The 20361-nt window shown below is 44.5% G+C and overlaps 1 protein-coding gene across 1 annotated transcript; it reads left to right on the forward strand.

Moving 5' to 3' along the window:
* Positions 1–949: 949 nt before the first annotated feature.
* Positions 950–19845, forward strand: LOXL1 (lysyl oxidase like 1). The gene is made up of 7 exons (XM_058156610.1): positions 950–2673; positions 10679–10787; positions 14481–14618; positions 15748–15904; positions 16824–16919; positions 17921–18036; positions 19634–19845. Exons 1-7 carry the CDS (start codon positions 1479–1481, stop codon positions 19638–19640), a joined length of 1818 nt encoding a protein of 605 aa, XP_058012593.1. The 5' UTR covers positions 950–1478; the 3' UTR covers positions 19641–19845.
* The last annotated feature ends 516 nt before the right edge of the window (positions 19846–20361 follow it).

Consider the following 20361-nt stretch of genomic DNA (forward strand, 5'->3'; position numbering starts at 1 on the left):
ACAAATTCCTTGTGTGTCCAATCACACTTGGCCAATAAAAATTCTATTCTATTCTATTCTATTCTAAGAAGTATATATAAGTAAAAGTATAAGTAAAAGTATGCATATAATACTATAATGAAGAGAACAATAGGACAGGAACGGTAGGCACTTTTGTGCTCTTATGCACGCCCCTTATAGTCCTCTTAGGAATGGGGGGAGGTCAATAGTAGACAGTTTTTGGTTGAAGATTTTGGGGTTTTGAGTAAAGACTATAGAGTCAGGTAGTGAGTTCCAAGTGTTAACAACTCTGTTACAAAAGTCATATTTTCTGCAATCAAGTTTGAAGCAGTTGACATTAAGTTTAAATCTATTGTTTGGTCTTGTATTGTTGCGATTGAAGCTGAAGTAGTCTTTAACAGGAAGGACATTGCAATAGATGATTCTGTGTGTTAAACACAGATCATGTCAGAGATGTGGTATAATTGGCTCCTCCCTTGTATGTTTCGCAGCTTTCTGATAACTCTGAAAATCTTTCGGCCAGCATTTATTCACCTATCTCAGGGGGGTCTCCAAATTTGGCAGCTGGTGAACTTTGACCTGTGGTGGGTTTCTTAAGAAAATACAATAATATTTGCGAGCTGAGAGAGAAGACGCATTAAAGGTTCTGTGCGCATTCGAAGCTCTCCAGCTTAAAATCCTAGTCCACGCTATAAACTGTTTGGTTTGATTTGGGGAAGTTGCGACTGTTCCCTTTTCCTTCACCTGGATCCAGGAAGCCCAAGAAAACTGCCCAGTCTGGAGAGAGCGGTTCTTTCTTCTCCCATTTCGGAAATATGCTGCTTAATTTTTCTCCGGAACTTTCCTTTTCAGGCTAGCTAGAGGGAGAGAGTAACGCTGGAAGGCTAACTGGCTGGTTTTAGGACCCCGGGAAGCAGATTACTTGCCTAAAACATCCCCAGCCTTTCTGAGAGCTGGTTGCTTATTCATTCAGAGGCAGGAACAAAACCATCCCGCAGCTGAGATCCAGCAACTTCCTTTGCAAACAGGCAATGTAAAAAAAAAAAAAAAGCCAAACAAAAACCCAACACACAGAAGACCAAAGTCAAGAAAAACTTTTGTGGTTCTTCTCTCTTCTCTCTCTCTCTCTCTCACTCACTCACTCTCTCCTTCTCTCTCTCTCTCTCTCTCTCACACTCACTAAGTCACTAACTCTCGCTCTATCTTTCTCTCTCCCTTTTTCTTCAGAGCCTCATTCTTTGCAGGCTTTTTTTAATTTTTTCCTCCATAACCTCAAGATGAAATTTGGCGAGAACTGCTGCTGGGGCATCTTAGCAGAAGCGAGGAATGGACAGCGTTGAGATCGGCTTGCTAAGGGAAGCGGAGAAGGGAAGGAAGCCAGGCATCAGGACTCAGCCCCTGCGCTGTTTTGCGGAGGTGTTTTCCTGCTCCACTAAAGAGCGTCCGCTAAAGCCAAGCCTCTTGATCCCGGCCTCAACATGACAGCTCATGGCATCTGGGACCTTTGGGTATTGATGGGTTCTGCTGCGTTCCTGATGGTCCGTGGACAATATCCTCAACAGGGCAATGCAGATAATGGTCACTGGAGACAGATGATCCAATGGGAGAATAACGGCAGGCTGTATAGCCTCTTGAACTCCGGTTCGGAGTACGTCCCGGCCAGCCACGTAAGAGCCGAGAGCAGCGCCAGAGTGATGTTGGCTGACGCCGCCACCAACCAAGGACAACGGAGTGCAGGGAACACTCGGAGACAAGCGCCAACCTTACCCATCAGGTCAGGATCTGATACAGTCCGGGGACAAACTAGGCATCCCTTCGGCTTTGGGCAGGTACCAGACAACTGGAGAGATGGAACCGCCGGAGAGAGCAACTCCAACTCCCATCGTCCATGGTCAGCCGCTCCTCGCCAGCGGCAGGTGGGCGCTGCATCCTCTTCCTCTTCGTACGTCGCGTTTGGACAGCTCTACCCGCAGGGCTCCTACCCTCAGCCCCCTTATGCCAACCAGTACGAGACCTATGACCCGCAGGTGCCCCGGACGTACGACGAGAGCCACAATTACTACCGTACCACTGGGACGTGGGGCGGCGCTGTGGCAGCCGCTGCAGCCAGCGCTGGAGTGGTGAACCCTTTTCAACCCAGAGCGAGGTACGAAGAATATACAGAGGACCAGAATCCCTACCGAGCTCAACCCCAACCCTACGCCCCTGTCCAGGAGAGACCATACGTGCCTTCCGCCCAACAGCTCCCGTCTCCAGATGGCTTAGACAGGCGGTATTCCCACAGCCTCTACCATGACACTGGAACCAGTTTTGACCAAAATGTCCCAGATCCTTACCCATCCACCCAGAACCAAGGGCAAGGAGTCCCTCTCGCAGATAACTTGCATGTCCACTCTGGATCGCCTGCCAACGCTGGTACCAGCTACGGGAATGAGCCGTGGGCAAGACAATATCCTCCTTTTGGGCAAATTCCTGAAGAGCCCTACATCCCTGCTCGCAACGTGGAGCCACAGCCTCCTTTCCGGCCATTAGACCCCCATGGGGTCCCTCGACCCGAGCCCTACCTTCCGATCCGGAATTCCGAAACGCCCCAGTTGATTCCAGACAACCAAGGAGTCAACCAAGGCCGCGTGAGTGTGGGCAGCATCTACAGACCAAATCAGAACGGACGTGGTAAGTTTTTGACTATGGGAAAAGGGGGTTTTTGGGGGGCAGGGGCAGGAATCATACTGTGGGATTTTGTGGCCTCCCAAAATTGGGGCACAACTTAAGATTCCTTAGCTTTCTTTTTGGGTTAAGAGAACCCAAGTGGGTGATTTCAATACCAGAGCAATGACGATCCAAGGAATCGGCATCATCCTTTTAGCCATTGTCTATCCGCTGCAGGATGAAGGCCACTTCTGCATTGTTTCCATCCAAGACAGCCCTGAGCTTTCTTTCACCAATTGGGCCCAAAATACTTGCTGATGTCCTCAGTGGATCTTCTTTTAGGTCTCTTTCGCGGATGCTTTTGATCCCCTGGGATCCATTCTATCTATGACCGTCTTGGTCCACCTGCCATCCGTTATTCTGGCTATGTGACCCAACCCGTTTCCATCTCAATTCTTTTACTCTATTTTCGTTTGTTCTCTAATCCAGGGGTCTCAACTTAGCAACTTTAAGACTTGTGGACTCCAACTCCCAGAGTTCCTCAGCCAGCTTTGCTGGCTGAGGAACTCTGGGAGTTGAAGTCCACAAGTCTTAAAGTTGCCAAGGTTGGAGACCCCTGCTCTAACCCACGCGGAGGGCTTTCTATCTTGTCTTGTGATGCCGAGCATCTATCTTTCCTTGTCTCTTTGTGCCACTTGTAGCTTTGGTATTGATTGTGAGGTTATAACTGAGAGATCAAGAGAATCGACTATCTTATCTAGAAAGAGGAGGTGGGGCCAGAACATCAAAATTATCTAAGGCAAGTGCTCCTTAGAAGATTCATCAGAGTCTATCGTGGTTTCTTTCAGTTTCATGTCCATGTTAACCTCCGTGGGTTTTTATCTATAACATTTGAATGGTCAAACTATGGCCAGCTGTTGCTTTCCAAAGCAAAACAGGAAGCCATGGGTTAAAATCCTGCATGATATGGAAGCTTGCAGCTTATCTTATTGTCAAAGCTGAGCTAGTCACTATCATTATCTCATAGCTGGAGTCTCCCTCTCTTTTTATAGATGTCAACCTGCCCCAGGAACTCTGGGAGTTAAAGTCCACAAGTCTTAAAAGAGCCAAGTTTGCAGACCCCTGGTCTAGGGCTTCCTGCTTGAGCAGAGAGTTGGACTAGTAGACCTTCAAGGTCCCTTCCAATGTGTATTATGTGTTCTGTTCAGTGGTTCCCTTCACTCATGTTTTCCTTGGATACCTTTGAGATCCGTCACCCATCTCCACCCATCTCCACCCACCTACATCCATACCCTTTCTACCCAGCTAAGATGTACCTTTGCATGTTTTCTAGCCCCGCTTCTCACCCACCACTATATTTCTTCTCCTCACCCACCACAATGATCTTCTCCAATCTTGCTGCTGGGGTCAGAGTTGCAGAGATAACTTTCAGTTAGTACCAAAAGTTTTCAAAAGTTGTTTTGTTTTAATTAAAAAGCTCGTTTTTTTTCCCATCAACCCAGAATACAATAACACCATGGTGGGGGGAGACAGTTTCAGTATTCTAGCGCCCTCTAGTGACAAATTAAAAACATTGCATGGTTTCATAGTTTGGCTGTTACTACCACCAATAATAGCCTCTCTTTGAGGGAGATGATAGATGGGGGGGGGGGAGAGAGAGAGAGGCAGGCAGACAGACAGACAGACAGACAGAGGTGATGATAGATAGATAGATAGATAGATAGATAGATAGATAGATAGATAGATAGATAGATAGATAGATAGATAGATAGATAGATAGATAGATAGATAGATAGATAGATAGATATGAGAGATGATGATAGATGATAGATAGAGATTTAATTGTGATAGATGATAGATAGATAGATAGATAGATAGATAGATAGATAGATAGATAGATAGATAGATAGATAGATAGATAGATAAAGATAGACATAGACATAGACAGATAGGGATAGATCAATGATTGATAGATAGATAGATAGATAGATAGATAGATAGATAGATAGATAGATAGATAGATAGATAGATAGATAGATGATAGATAGATAGATAAAGATAGACATAGACAGACAGACAATGATAGATAGATAGATAGATAGATAGATAGATAGATAGATAGATAGATAGATAGATAGATAGATAGATAGATAAAGATAGACATAGACATAGACAGAGATAGGGATAGGGATAGATCAATGATAGATAGATAGATAGATAGATAGATAGATAGATAGATAGATAGATAGATAGATAAAGATAGACATAGACAGACAGACAATGATAGATAGATAGATAGATAGATAGATAGATAGATAGATAGATAGATAGATAGATAGATAGATAGATAGATAGATAGATAGATAGATATAGATAGATAGATGATAGATAGATAGATAGATAGATAGATAGATAGATAGATAGATAGATAGATAGATAGATAGATAGATAGATAGAGATAAATGATAGCAAAGAAAGAAAGAAAGAAAGAAAGAAAGAAAGAAAGAAAGAAAGAAAGAAAGAAAGAAAGAAAGAAAGAAGGAAAAGAATTTTAAAAAGAATGCAAAAACAAACACCTCAGAATAAAAACTATTAAATAAAAGGCAATGTGAAATGTTTTAAAACAAAAGGGGCCACTTTCAATTTTTGGCTCTGGGCCCATCTCCTTTCTGGAGTAAAACCTGCTGTGGTTTTCAGAAAGGACACCATTACGTGCCCGCCCCCCCCTCCCCGCTTCCTCCTTTTAAATTTTCCCTGACTCCAACAATGTCACTTAAAAAAAAATATCAGAAAGCTAAACTAAGCCATGGCTCAGTTTGCAGACTGACTGCCCCGAAGCTGTGGTTTGCGCAAATAAACCGTGATTTGTAGCTTAGCATAAAAGGCGGGGGGTAATCAGACTCTAGGGTTTGTTCCACTTTTGATTAAACCAGTCGGAGAAGCCTCCCCTAAGCCGGTGGTCCGAGACAAAGCGAGGCCTCGGATAAGCAATCTAGAGCTTTTTAAACCCACCCACTCTTTCCCATAAGCCTCCCCAGCCCTCACCCCTCCAGTTGACCAAATGACCAACAGATGCTAACCGCCTGCCTTGGCTCCATCCACATGTCTCTGATTAGATTTATTTCCCTTGCATTCCTGTATATATACAGCAGTCACTTAGCAACCGCTCCACTTAGCATTCTTGCCTCAGTGTCCCACTGGGGTGTTTTGGGTTGTTGCTTTTTTTTTCCATGCCTGAGTAGGCGTCGGGGTGATTACATGTCCTCCCTTTTTGCTGTCCACTTATTAAACCGTGGCTTGGTCGACTGGGAGGAGGGGGGGCACGTTTGTGAGATAACCTGTCCTCACAGCAACTCTCCATCCTTCCTGGTGCATGGAAACCCACCCGCCCCTCCCCTCTACAAAATTTTCTTCTTCTGGGTAATTCAGTTCTGTCTGGCGGTGGAATTCCCTCTCTAGCATCTCGTCTCCCGGAGGGAAAATCTTTCTCGGATGTAAACAAATCAGATAAAGTTGCTAAGCACATCGCAGCTGTCCGTTCTGCCTGAGAAGAAGCGGTAACACTAACCGCGACAGAGTTGGAAAGGTCCTTGGAGGTCATCTAGTCCAACCCCCCTGCTCAGGCAGGAGACCTATACTAGGGATTTGAACCGGGGAACTGCCGACCTTTCTGATCGACAAGCTCAGTGTCTTAGCCACTGAGCCGGAGGGACGCGGTGGTTCAGTGGCTAAGATGCTGAGCTTGCCCGTCGAAAAGGTTGGCAGTTCAGCGGTTCGAATCCCGAGTGCCGCAGAACGGGGTGAGCTCCCGTGACTTGTCCCAGCTTCTTCCAACCTAGCAGTTCGAAAGCACGTAAAAACATGCAAGTAGAAAAATAGGGACCACCTTTGGTGGGAAGGTCCCAGCGTTCCGTGTGCCTTTGGCATTGAGTCATGCCAGCCACATGACCACGGAGACATCTTTGGACAGCGCTGGCTCTTCGGCTTTGAAACGGCTTTGTCCCCCTAGAGTCGGGAACGACTAGCACATATGTGCTGGGGGAACCTCTACCTTTAGTCACTGAGCGACTTAGTCAGGTCAGTTTTTAACGTGCCCAGATGTCCACGGATTCAGATTGGAAGGTACCATGGAGGTCTTCCAGTCCAACCCCCTACTCAAGCAGGAGACACTATAGAATTTGGGACAAGTGGCTGTCCAGTCTCTTCTTTAAAAATCTCCAGTGATAGAGCCCCCACAACCTCTGGAGAAAAGTTGTTCCACTGGATAATTGTCCTCACTGTTAGGAAGTTTTTCCTTAATTCTAGGTTACTTCTCTCCTTGGTTAGTTTCCATCCATTGTTTCTTGTCTTGCCTTCCAGTGCTTTGGAGAATAAGTTGACCCCCCTCTTCTTTGTGGCAGCCCCTCAAATACTGAAATGCTGCTATCATGTCCAGACTAGTCAAAGCCAAATCTTGCGACTGTTTTAATATGTTTTAATCTCCAAGCCTTTGATCCTCTTAGTTGCTCTTCTCTGAACTTTTTCCAAAGTCTCAACATCTTTTTTTGTAGTGTGGGTGACCAAAACTAGATGCAGTGTTCCAGGTGTGATCTTGCTAAGGTTTTATAAAGCGCCGCTAATACTTCACGTGATTTTGAGTCTATGCTGTGATATCTATGATTCAAGTGATTGTCTGTTACATCACTTCCAACCCCATTATTCTATGTTCTAAGTTTCAATTCACCTAGTTGTGAGCGTTCCTCCATCTAAGACATTTACAATAGTGGCCAAAATTGTGGAAACCTTTTGGGAAAAGTGTATTTTTGAGGTTTGATGGCCCATAACACTACTTTTTTTTTTGGAGTTTCAAGATAATCCTATTCCAGTGCTGGAATGGCCTGGGAATAGCCCAGACCTTCACCCAATTGAAAATCTGTAGAACCGACTAAAGAAACTGGTTAGTCAGAAGCGACCCAGCAATAAAACCCAGTTAATAGAAGCCATCATTCAATCTTGGTTTCACGTTATAACAGCTGCAGAACTCAAAGACTCGGTTCACTCCATGGGAAGAAGTTGTAAGGCCATAATTCATGCGAAAGGTTACCCAACTAAGGATTAACTGACATGGTGATCATTTTGGTATATCTCGTTTTTTCTAGGGTGATAATTTTTGCATATCTCATTTTTTTCTACCTGTTTCACTTTTCTTCTTTATACTGTAACTGCCATTCTAATAGCAAATCCTTCATAAAAGTTATGGCATTACATTCTTGATTAAATTTTCTTTCCATTGATATATAATTTTATGATACTACGCCAAAAAAAAAAGAAGTGGTGTTATTAGCTAGTTTTAGAAAATACACTTTTTCCAGAAGGTTTCCACAATTTTGGCCATTACTGTAAATAAATAAAAGCCAAACAAAGAGTAAACAAAAACACCAAAACACCCCATCAGGAATCAACTCCCAGATGAAGATAGATCAACACCAAACTAGAGCAACAAATGAGAAGTAAACAATACCCCAAACAATACCAATGCAGGCAACCAAGCTAATAGTAAACCGCAGCCTAATGAAAGAGCACATCCCACCAACACCGATAAGACAAGCCACTAATATGGTATCTAAAAATAAGAACAAACCTCACCCCCTTCTAGCACTGATGACATTATCTAGCTTGGCAATGAAATGTCTGCGAGAAAATAACCAAGTTCAGAGAGCACCGAAGACCCCACAATCCAAGCCTGAGCTACAAATATTCTCATCTATTAGTGTGATGGATGACCCTCCTGGTAAACTGAGTTTAAACCAGTGTAATTAGCTAGTTTTAGAAAATATGCTTTTCCCAAGAGGTTTCCACAATTGTGGCCAACGCTGTATGGAAGACAGTCTCAGGAGCTGCAAGAAGAGGCCTCCCTTTGGATTATTATTATATTTTGGTGGAGGCAGCTCTACTCAAACCAAGCCAAAATGTGTTTTTTTTTTCCCTCCCTCCCAAATCTCCTTTGACTCCTCTTAAAGTAAGGCTCCCCCGTGGCTGACATCAGCAGAATTTATCAGTTGAGAGAGACAGGAAACGAGAGCTAAGCCGGTGACGTGATCCCTCAGTGGAGATCGGTCCGGAAAAACAAGAAGGCATTGTTCTTTTTCTTTTCTTTTCTTTTTTCCTTTTTGCTTGTGGAAAAACCGTTCAGGGGGGCCGCGGGGCGCTTGTCAAAACCCACCGCAGAGTTTGGCTAATCTCATTTGTGCATGCTGGCTCGCCTCTTCGCTCTTCAGACAAATGTTGCGGGAGAGGGGGGAAGAGGGATGACACACAGAATAAATGTCGTGTCAGCATCTATTGGTGCCTAGGGAGGGTCTCTTTTAAGGAGACAAAAGTTAGTGGGGGGTGTCTTTAGGCCATAGAATGATGGCCTTCCGTTCTAGGGAATGGAAAGGGAAAGGAGTGAGTGAAGGAAGAAAGTAGGTAGGAAAGAGAGAGGTAGAAAAGGGGGAAAGGAGAGGAAGAAGAAAGGGGAAAGAGAGAGGGTTAGAAAGGGTGGAAGAGAAGAGTAGGGAAGGAGGAGAGGATGTAGAAAAGCGAAGGAGAGGAAGGATGAAGAAAGTAGAAGAAAGTAGAGATGGGAGGAGGAAAGGTTTGTTAAGGAAGGAAGTGGTAGCTGGGCAGGTCCGAATAAGTAACAAATGAAAGTTAATGACTAATGTTGAATAAGAGACTGTATATTGAATAGGTTGTTGGAAAATGAAAATAAAACTTTTTACAAAGAATGATGGCCTTCCGTTCTGGAGAACTTAGAAAGTCAGACTAGGAAAACCAGTGGTGGGTTTTCACCTACTTTTGCTAACAGTTCGGAACTATGATCGCCCGTATGCGGCGCTTCTGTGCATACCAGAACCTTCTGCGCATGCGCAGAGCATCCGTGATGATGTCCAGATAGGTGGCCGGAGCCTCCTGCAGCCGGGAGTGAACCATTAGAAACCCACCACCGAGCAAAACCCTGTTGGACTTCGAATGAATCCTGAAGTCTTCTTGTCAAGGATGTGGTTTCATCCTACTGTAGGTAGCTAGCACCCACCCCTCTCCTAGAAGAATGAAATATTTTAGAAAATATTAAAAAGGCAGAATATTATATTTCCCTGGATGAGAAATGGAGAAACATGTTTTAAGGACAAAGCAGCTCCCTGCAGCTTCCTTCCTCCCCCCCCCACTTTGTCAATGGGTCAGAGACAGAAGCTCATTCTCCCCCCCACCTTTGTCAATGGACCATCATCTGCAACCCAATAGGACCCATCTAGCAACCCGTGCGCTCTCACAGAGAGGGACTCCTTGGGGTGCCGTCCGCCAGGCAGTGCCGACTGGCGACACCCAGGGGAAGGGCCTTCTCTGTGGGGGCTCCCACCCTCTGGAACGAACTTCCCCTGGGACGCCGTCAACTTCCCGACCTTCAAAGCTTTCGCCGCGAGCTTAAGACACATCTATTTATTTGCGCAGGACTGGGCTAGGATGTTGATTTTAATTTAGTTTTTAATGGGGTTTTTGTATTTTAATTATAATTTTAAATTTGGCCTTATTTAATAAGTTTTTTAATTAGTGTTTTATTTTGTATTTATATCTGTGTTTTTGTGTTTTTAGTAGGCTGTAAACCGCCCTGAGTCCCTCGGGAGATAGGGCGGTATAAAAATGTGATAAAATAAAATAAAATAAATAAAACAGAAACTCCCCACAGGGCACCTGGGAAGATTACATCAGCCAGCAAGGCTAGCTAAGACCCCCACCCCCTGGGAGTCTGACAGCCAATCAGGATACTCTTCCTGTGCCCCAGAAAGTTCAAAGCTCAGAAAAAGCATAAAACCAGGGAGCGCACAGCATCTCATCCCTTTTTCTGTTCAGGAACTCAAGCCATGTGAACCTGACCACCATTAAACCATCTTTCCAAGCAGCCTCCATGTTTCCAGTGTCTTTTTCCCCACTTGGAACTGAACCCAGATGGATGTTTTCTTCCAACACTACTTTCTAAGCTCTTCCCAATTCTTGCTTCCCTCCCTAGGACTCCCGGATCTTGTCCCTGACCCGAACTATGTCCAAGCGTCCACTTACGTTCAGAGAGCCCACCTCTACTCGCTCCGTTGCGCAGCCGAAGAGAAGTGCCTCGCAAGGTAACCCCTTCCGTGTTTCACTTCTTCGCTTACACATTCATTCATCCGTTTGTTCGTTCATTGGTTCAACCTGTATGACCAAGCAAGGCACAGCATCTCTGGGTGGTAGACCAACAAATTAGGAGCGATGTTTACTAGAAAAAAAATCAAACTGGCCACACTATCCAGTAAGTTATCATAGAGATATTATCTAACATTCTATCTATTCAACTGTCATTCTATCTTTTATCTATCAGCTATTATCTATCTTTCCAGATCTTTATCTATCATTCTAGCTACAGTTCTATTGATCTATTTATTTATCCTCTGTCATCTATCATTCCAGATTTTATCTATCATTCTAGCTATACTTCTATTGATCTATTTATTTATCTATCTTCTGTCATCTATCATTCCAGACTTTATCTATCACTCTAGCTATAATTCTATTGATCTATTTATTTATCCTCTGTCATCTATCATTCCAGATTTTATCTATCATTCTAGCTACAGTTCTATTGATCTATTTATTTATCCTCTGTCATCTATCATTCCAGATTTTATCTATCACTCTAGCTATAATTCTATCGATCTATTTATTTATCCTCTGTCATCTATAATTTCAGATTTTATCTATCACTAGCTATAATTCTGTTGATCTATTTATTTATCTATCATCTGTCCATTATCATTCCACATCTTTATCATTCTAGCTATAATTCCTATCATTCAATCTACCCTGGAAAAAAAGTGACTTATGACTTTTTTTCACACTTATGACCATTTGATTATTTTTTCACACAAATGACCATTGCACCATTCCTGACAGTTAGAACAATTAATCAGTGGAATGACTTGTCTTCAGAAGTTGTGAATGCTCCAACACTGAAATTTTTAAGAAAATGTTGGATAACCATCTGTCTGAGATGGTGTAGTGTTTCTTGCCTGAGCAGGGGGTTGGACTAGAAGACCTCCAAGGTCCCTTCCAATTCTGTTTTTCTATTCTATTCTGAAAGTCAGATATGGCAAGGGTTACACTTAATTTTGAAGTTAGGTGACGAGTGCCAACTGAACCAAGGAACAATGGAGAGATTTCACTCTCAGAAACACAAAGGAAACTCTAACTTTTGTAGAAGAAAATGGGAGGAGGAACTTCCTAAAAAGAAGCCAAAATAAAAGAGTGAAAAGGAAACATAGTCAGGGCCGAGGCCCGTAATATACATGTTGAATATATTTCCTTGCTTTAAAAAAAACAAAACAAAACTGGGAACTTATCCCAGCCGCATCGGACTGGCCTCCAAATGTAGATTACCAATTTGGCCAAAACGATAATTTATTTAAAGAAAGAAAACAAAAACCCTCAGCCTGTTCAACTCCGTTAAGCTGGGATTGAATTGAAGGAGGATTGGACAGCCCGTTCAAGAAGGCCCTTAAATGGAATTTAAGGAAGGAAGGCTGAAAAAGAGCTCAAAAAGATACGATTTGCACGGATGGAAAAAAAAGCTGTATTTTCACAGAGATGGAGATGGTTTGCACATAAGTTGAACTGTGGACTTCAAATCCCAGAATCCACAGGTCTTCTGGCTGGCTGGGGAATTTTGGGAGTTGAAGTCTACAGCAGTGATGAAATGCAGCCGGTTCTATCCGGCTCTGGCGAACTGGTAGCACCGGCAGCCGGAGGCTCTGCCCACCTGTCTGGACGTCATCACATCCCGTTTTGGATATCTCTGTGCATGCACAGAAGGTCCTGCGCATGCGCAGAGGTGTTGCGCGCGAGCAAAGCAAGCACGTGCACTCCCATTTGAGAACCGGTAGCAAAGGTAAGAGGATTTCATCCCTGGTCCACAGGTCTTCAAGTTGCCAAGCCTAATGTCCAGGCTGGTTTAAACTTGGAGGACTGCATCTGATGAAGCTGATAGTTCACACAAACACTTCTGCCTTTTAATAAAACATCCTGGGTTAAAAATGGGTGCCGAGACTCGTGATTTGAGACATCCATAGATTCACACAATTCTTGTCTTGCAATTTACAGTTCGCAAGCCAGAGCTTCAGACACACGCAAACACGCACACCTCAGTATAAGAAAGATTCTACAGTCCTAATTCGCAAGTTGTAAACCAGTGGTTGCTTTTTTTAAAAAAAAAAAAAGTCATCGGGTTAAACAACAAGATGACAAAAGATCAACAGCTACGGGGTCCAGATTGAAAGTTGGCCAACCCTATACCCAACCCTATACCCAACCCCCATCCTGTCAAAGACCTTGGAGTTTTCATGTCAAATGATCTAAGTGCCAAAGCCCACTGCAACTACATAGCAAAAAAAGCTCTAAGAATTGTAAACCTAATTTTGCGTAGCTTCTTTTCCAAAAACACCACACTACTAACCAGAGCATATAAAACATTTGCAAGACCAATTCTAGAATACAGCTCGCCAGTTTGGAACCCTCACCACATCTCTGACATCAATACAATTGAACATGTCCAGAAATATTTTACAAGAAGAGTTCTCCATTCCTCTGAAAACAACAAAATACCTTATCCCACCAATCCTAGGCTTAGAAAACTTGGAACTCCGTCACCTTCGACAAGACCTAAGCTTAACTCACAGAATCATCTATTGTAATGTCCTTCCTGTTAAAGACTACTTCAGCTTTAATTGCAATAATACTAGAGCAACTAATAGATTTAAACTTAATGTCAACCGCTTTAATCTAGATTGCAGAAAATATGACTTCTGCAACAGAATCATCAGTGCTTGGAATACTTTACCTGACTCTGTGGTCTCTTCCCATAATCCCAAAAGTTTTATCCAAAAACTTTCTACTATTGACCTCACCCCATTCCTAAGAGGACCATAAGGGGTGTGCATAAGCGCACAAACGTGCCTACCGTTCCTGTCCTATTGTTTATATATATATATATATATATATATATAAACAATATATATATATGTTTATTTACTATATAATCTTTTTGTATGATACCTACATATATTGTTGTGACAAAATAAATAAATAAATAAACCTTCCACTTTGTTCAGGTGTGAATGGCATTTCTAATTTTCCTTTGCCCAGGGGGTTCAAGGCAGGGGTGAAATGCTACCAGTTCACACCGATTTGGGCGAACCGGTAGCCGCGGCAGCGAGTGGTTCAGCGAACCGGTAGTGGGGGCAACGCGAGGCTCCACCCACCCACCCAGACATCATTAGTTCCTGGTTTTAACCAGGAAGTAACCTGTTTTTGACCCTCTGCGCATGTGCAGAAGGCTTTGCACATGCACAGAGGGTCCAAAATCACACATGATGTGCGTGCACACGTGTGCACTTCTGAACTGGTAGGGAAGGTAAAAAGATTTCACCCCTGGTTCAAGGGAACTGAGCCATGGAGAATGGAGGTGGGATTAAGCCGGTTCCGCGAATCAGTAGTGGCCACTGCGGGCGGCTCCGCCCACCCGCCTGGACATAATGCGTGAGCACTTGCGAACCGGTAGGGACGGTAAGTGAATCCCACCTCATTCTGAGCCCCACAACGTGAACCCTTTGAAGTAGGAAGATCAGAGACAGAGCAGCTGGCCCAGAGACACCCAAAGAACTCCAGAATGGCTTGGATCTTCTTGATCTAAGCCCAGTGTTGTAATGACTAGACCTCCTAAATTGATTCAGTTGAGCACCAAAGTTATATTCTTGCTCTCATATCTCGGTTTCATCTTCATCCAGCACGGCTTACACCGCAGAAGCGACCGATTACGATGTCCGGGTGCTACTGCGTTTCCCGCAGCGAGTGAAGAACCAGGGGACAGCGGACTTCCTGCCCAACCGAGCCCGTCATACTTGGGAATGGCACAGTTGCCATCAGTAAGTGTCCCTCAGTGTCAGAAACCGGTGTGTGAAAGTTGTGTGTGGTGTTCTTGTTGAATTCGCCGAACCGGCTGAACCCAAAATTGTTCACCACCTAGCAACTGCATTCCCACCCAAGCACTAAAACTGGTTGGCTGCAAGTTGCTTGCTTTGGGATGTTTAAGCCTAATGAGTGAACCCTTCCCCAGTCTGTCTGCAAGGTTGGATCAGGCCTGAACCAAGAAAGACACATGGTGAATCTTCCAAACTGAGTTGTTTATTGTTTCACACCAACTGACAAAATCTTGCCAGACTGAGAACTCTCCTATATGTATCTATCATATACTCTGGGAACTATTAAGGAGGAGCCATCTTCACCCTCTTTCTCTCATACATGATATCTGCACTAAGTTGCCTCTTTCTCCTCTGGATATTGCACCCTTTCCTTCCTTGGAATCCACCCCCTCACTGCATTCCATCACATCACAGGTGGACTTCAAGTCCCAGAATTCATCAGTCTCTTTGTGTGGACTTCAAGTCCCACAATGCTTCAGTCGCCATATGTCAGGCCCAAAACCAGGAATGACACATGGCCATTTTTCTCAACTGAGTTCTTTACTGTTTTGCCCATATAGACTGAATCTTTCCAGACTGAAGACTCTCCTATCTGCATCTACAATATACTCTGGCACCTATTGAGAAGGAGCTGTCTTCACCCTCTTTCTCTCACACATGCTATCAGGGCTCAATTGCCTCTTCCTCCTCTGGAATTCAACCTCTCCTTCCTGGAGAGCTACCTTCTCACTACATCCCATCACACCTTGGTACTTGCTATAATTGACACACCTTCCTTTCTTGTTCATTTGTACACTCAAACTAGAAGGCAACCAAGTTCTGAGGCTTCACACTAGAAACCACAAGACCCCTCACCTAAGGAGACCTTCTAGCTTTTTTCCCCAAAACACAACCTTGTAGTGCAGGCCAAAGATGGAAGCTGGGGCTTCAGGAATGAGATGGAAGGTAGACCCACCTTCTGACAGTCATCCATAACATTCATATTCAGAACTCGTTATGGGCATCTTCCCATGCAAAAATCTTCCTTTAGTTGATTTTAGCTTCTTCTAAGCAATCGTCCTCTATTCTCCAGGCATTATCACAGTATGGATGAGTTCAGCCATTATGACTTGCTGGATGCTGCCACGGGGAAGAAGGTGGCTGAAGGCCACAAAGCTAGCTTCTGTCTGGAAGACACCACATGTGACTTCGGGAATCTCAAGCGCTACGCCTGCACATCACATACGCAGGTGGGTTTACTTCTCAAAAAAATAAAATTCTCAAATTAATGCAAAGACAATCTTTTCACGATTGAGAAATAGGGAAATGCCTCTCTCTTTTTTTGCCATTATTTCTGACTTCCAAGACCTGTGGAGGTATGATGGCAATATTATGATATTACTAGAGAGTCAAGGCTGACATGTTGGACCCACCTCTTGGGGTTTTGAAGAATCAGTGGGGTTACTTAGAGCAGGTGCATTAGAGTTATCTAGAGTTAGGCACATATATTTGAGAGTGGGTGTTTAAAATTGTGCTACATAAAAAGGATCGTTTGCTGCAAAATCTGAGCAACCCAGTCTTGGGGGATTTCAGAGGCTGCAAACCCTTCAGTATTTAGCCAAAATGTGTGTGTGTGTGTGTGTGTGTGTGTGTGTGTGTGTGTGTGTGTGTGTGTGTGTGTGGTCTGAAGATAGAATTAAGCTAATTAGCAGTTGAAGTCCTAGTCTTTGGTTCTATCCGTGATGGAGAAGGATAACATAACATAACAACAGAGTTGGAAGGGACCTTGGAGGCCTTCTAGTCCAACCCCCTGCCCAGGCAGGAAACCCTACACCATCTCAGACAGATGGTTATCCAACATTTTCTTAAAAATTTCCAGTGTTGGAGCATTCACAACTTCTGAAGATATAAGGATAAGGAAGAAGAAAGAGGAAAAAGAGAAGGAGAAGGAGGTGAAGAGTAGTAGGATGAGGAGAAGGAGGAGAAGGAGGAGGAGGAGGAGGAGGAGGAGGAGGAGATCTAATTCTCTTTGTGTCATGCCTATTTTCCCATCAAGCATCTTTTCCCAGTTCGACAGCTATTGTCTTTCAAAATGTCATCAAGATTTGAACCCAGGATTTTTTAAATTATCCACTTAACAGTTCAAGCCACATTTTTCTTTTCTTCCAGGGTCTGAGTCCCGGTTGCTACGACACTTACAATGCTGATATAGATTGCCAGTGGATTGATATCACAGACGTTCAGCCTGGGAATTATATCCTAAAGGTGCGCCACAAAATTCTGATCTTCCCAAAGGTTGCTTTCACTATTCTGTAGGGAAGTAAAGACTGTGTTGTAAGTGAGAACTGGCTGTTGAAAAGGGGGGGGGGCTGGGGGTATCAACAGTATAGTCAGACACATCAAGATGACAGATCCAATGGTGCTTTCAAACCCTCTGCCAGGTTGTGTCGCAACACCCATAAAAGCCAGACAGAGTTTCAATCACAGCATCAGGGTCATCATTTCAACTTTTTAAATCATATCCTACAACAGTGTCTCTCAGGCTCAGCATCTTTAACTTATTGGTTCAGTAGGGAATTCTGAGAGTTGATGTCCATGCATGTTTAAAGACATTGAGGTTAAAAATGCTGCCCTACGGACACTCCTCATGGAGGTGGGCCAAAATACATTCATGAGCAGACCAAGGGACAAAATGAGGTGCCCTTCCTATCTAAGAAGCTGGTTGGTGGGTTGGTTGGTTGGTTGGTTGGTTGGTTGGTTGGTTGGTTGGCAGGCAGGCTGGTTGATTGGTTGGTGGGTTAGTTGGTTGGTTGGTTGGTGGGTTGGTTGGTTGGTTGGTGGGTTGGCTGTTGGGTGGGTTGGTGGGTGGGTTGGTTGGTTGGTTGGTTGGTTGGTTGGTTGATTAGTTGGTTGTTGGGTTGGCTGTTGGGTGGGTTGGTTGTTGGGTTGGTTGGTTGGTTGGTTGGTTGGTTGGTTGACTGGTGGGTTGGCTGTTGGGTGGGTTGGTGGGTGGGTTGTTTGGTGGGTTGGTTGGTTGGTTGGTTGGTTGATTAGTTGGTTGGTGGGTTGGCTGTTGGGTGGGTTGGTTGTTGGGTTGGTTGGTTGGTTGGTTGGTTGGTTGGTTGGTTGACTGGTGGGTGGGTGGGCAGGCGGGCAGGCGGGCAGGCGGGCAGGCTGGTTGGTTGGTTGGTATGGGAACTTTTATCTTCTTCCCAGTTCTGTATCAAAGAGGTTGATTTGTTTTTTACCTTCCCTCAACCTCTCAGGTTCAGGTAAATCCCAAATACATTGTGATGGAATCAGACTTCACCAACAACGTGGTAAGGTGCAACGTTCACTACACCGGGCGCTTTGTGGCCACCACAAACTGCAAAATCTCCCAGTAAGCCTCTGGAACGACTTTCTCTTTGTGAAAGCATGGAAAGGCTGAGTCCAATTATTTTGCAGGATGGTCTCGCTTTGAGAGGGCCACCATGAGACTCTTTGAAACAAATGTAGCCTCCATTGTCCTGGGATCAGAGCTTGGACACATCATCTTAAATCCGGTTCACTGTTAGTAGAGATAAGGTTAGAGTTTGATCCGAGAATGAACAACCTGTCAAAATGGTGGGACTCTTTACTGGCCTGAAGTCATCTTCTCCCAGAGCAGATGACCTTCATGAGTGAGAAGGATTTCTTTCCTGCCCTTTTCCCTCCCACCCCCTTACCACTGATCTTATCCAGTAAGGCTTTCTGACTAGCTTCCCCAACGTGGATCACCTCCATTCAACCTGGATGATAATGTCCCTCAACACTTCTCCCTGTTCTGTAGGCCAAAGTTGCAGATATTACAGGTATAAACATCTGGAAGGGATCCACCTGGTGAAAGCGATAGAACATCTATGGCATTCAGTTGGGTCATAACCAAGTTTGTAGGAACTCTTATCTTTTGACCCATCTCATGCTTGTCCATGTATCCTTCAACTCCAACCTTCAGTCTATTCACTCTTAATCCAAATAGCTAAGAATGGAACACCCACCATCAAGAGTGATCAGCCTGAAGATTCCAGCTGTTAAACTGTTGACAGCCAGGCTGTCCTAATGTTCTTGTGTGTCATTTGGACAAGCCCCCAAGCTTCATTAATAGGCAAATCCCAATGCAAATAAAGCACTCAGGACAATCCCAAAGGCACATTTGAAAGAGGCAACTGGAGTTTCTTGGGTTTTCTTTGGAGACGTTTCACTTCTCATCCAAGAAGCATCTTCAGCTCAGAGGATGGGAAGCGAAACGTCTTCAAAGAAAACCCAAGGAACTCCAGTTGCCTCTTGAAAAAATATCTTTGGGGCAACCATGACCTGGATGACCGATAATCTCCATAGACACTCAGGGCAATTAAAGCCACTGCAAGATACAGCTTCTCTCTTTCACTGAAACCCAGGTCTGCCTCACCTTCTCCTAGTTCCTAGCCCAGCCTTCACTACTAGACCAAACTGTCTCTCCTTTTCTGGCGGAGATGTGCACTGTACAGAATCTGTCAGCTGTTCGTGGGAATCTCAATCTTCCCCATTCCAGATCCTCCTGGCTAGAAATTCTGGAGTGGCCAGTTGGAGAACCGGAGGTGGTTTTGGGAGACGCCCTGGCATCATCATCTTCTTCTTTTAATGACCCCATAATCCCTTGCAGGATGGCATCTGAGCAACTGAATGGAGCTAGCAGAGTGTCTGAATGGCCGGATGCCTTTCTTGTTGCCAGTGCAGAGTTTCGTTCAGCAGATATGTTCTCATTGTGCCCAGAGAGAGACAGAAAGAGAAATATCTGCCTCTACCTAGGTTTCGAACTCACAGCCTCCGGATTCTGAGGCCGAGAGCTCCACCTCTAGGCCACCACCACTACCACCCCACTCCGAGAGAGACGCCTGGCATGATCTGAAAATAATTCTGCTGTCCCTGCGTTTGCGTCTGATTTTAGATCCTCACCGTCTTTGGTTTCTCCTTGGCAGGTCTTGATTCCAACCAGGATGGTACCAGCTCTTCCACCTTGCTTAATTGTCCTCTCACCTTCTGCAAAAAGCCTCTCGCAAGGTGTAGCCCCGCTAGGAGGGGCTGGCCTCGTCATCGCACCTGGGCTCTATACGGAAATGGGAATGGCTTTTTTTTTTTTTTTTTTGGAGACTATGTTAAATGAAAATGTGTCACTTTAATACTTTTTATAAAGACTTTTGTTCTGAATCTTGGTTGGTTGGCTGGTTTGTTTAACAAAGGCAGAAGGCTGTTCGTTCGAAGGTCTGTGCATCGGGGGAGAGAGAGAGAGAGAGAGAGAGCAGAATGGAAGCTAAGGTGTAAATGCAGATACAGAGAGTCCTCGACTTTACAACAATTCGTTTAGGGACCGTTTCAAACTTACAATGGCACTGCAAAAAAAAAAAAGTGACTCGGGGCCACTTTTTTTTTCCAGACTTACGACCGTTGCCGCGTCATCCCCGTGGCCATAAAATTCAGGCGCTTGGCCACAGATTCCTATTTATGACCGTTGCAGTGGCCTGAGGCTCCCTTTTGTGACCTTCTGACAAGCACAGTCCATGGGGAAGCCGGATTCGCTATAAAAATCTGTTTCAAATCTGGGGACGGGCAAGTCCTCGCCTTACGACTAGGAGCCCCATTTCAACCAGGAAGCCGCCTTAGGACTGAGGAATGTTTGTCCCATTTACACTGTCATTCGTGAGCTGGC

This window comes from Ahaetulla prasina, chromosome 13 (genome assembly GCF_028640845.1).
Source record: "Ahaetulla prasina isolate Xishuangbanna chromosome 13, ASM2864084v1, whole genome shotgun sequence".
Lineage (NCBI taxonomy): Eukaryota > Metazoa > Chordata > Lepidosauria > Squamata > Colubridae > Ahaetulla > Ahaetulla prasina.

Bases quoted from the DNA above. Each gene is read 5' to 3' on its own strand.
- LOXL1 (XM_058156610.1), top strand. From the start codon at position 1,479: ATGACAGCTCATGGCATCTGGGACCTTTGGGTATTGATGGGTTCTGCT. The intron at 10,788-14,480 runs GTAACCCCTTCC...ATCTTCATCCAG, and splicing joins GAAGAGAAGTGCCTCGCAAG to CACGGCTTACACCGCAGAAG. The intron at 14,619-15,747 runs GTAAGTGTCCCT...TCTATTCTCCAG, and splicing joins GAATGGCACAGTTGCCATCA to GCATTATCACAGTATGGATG.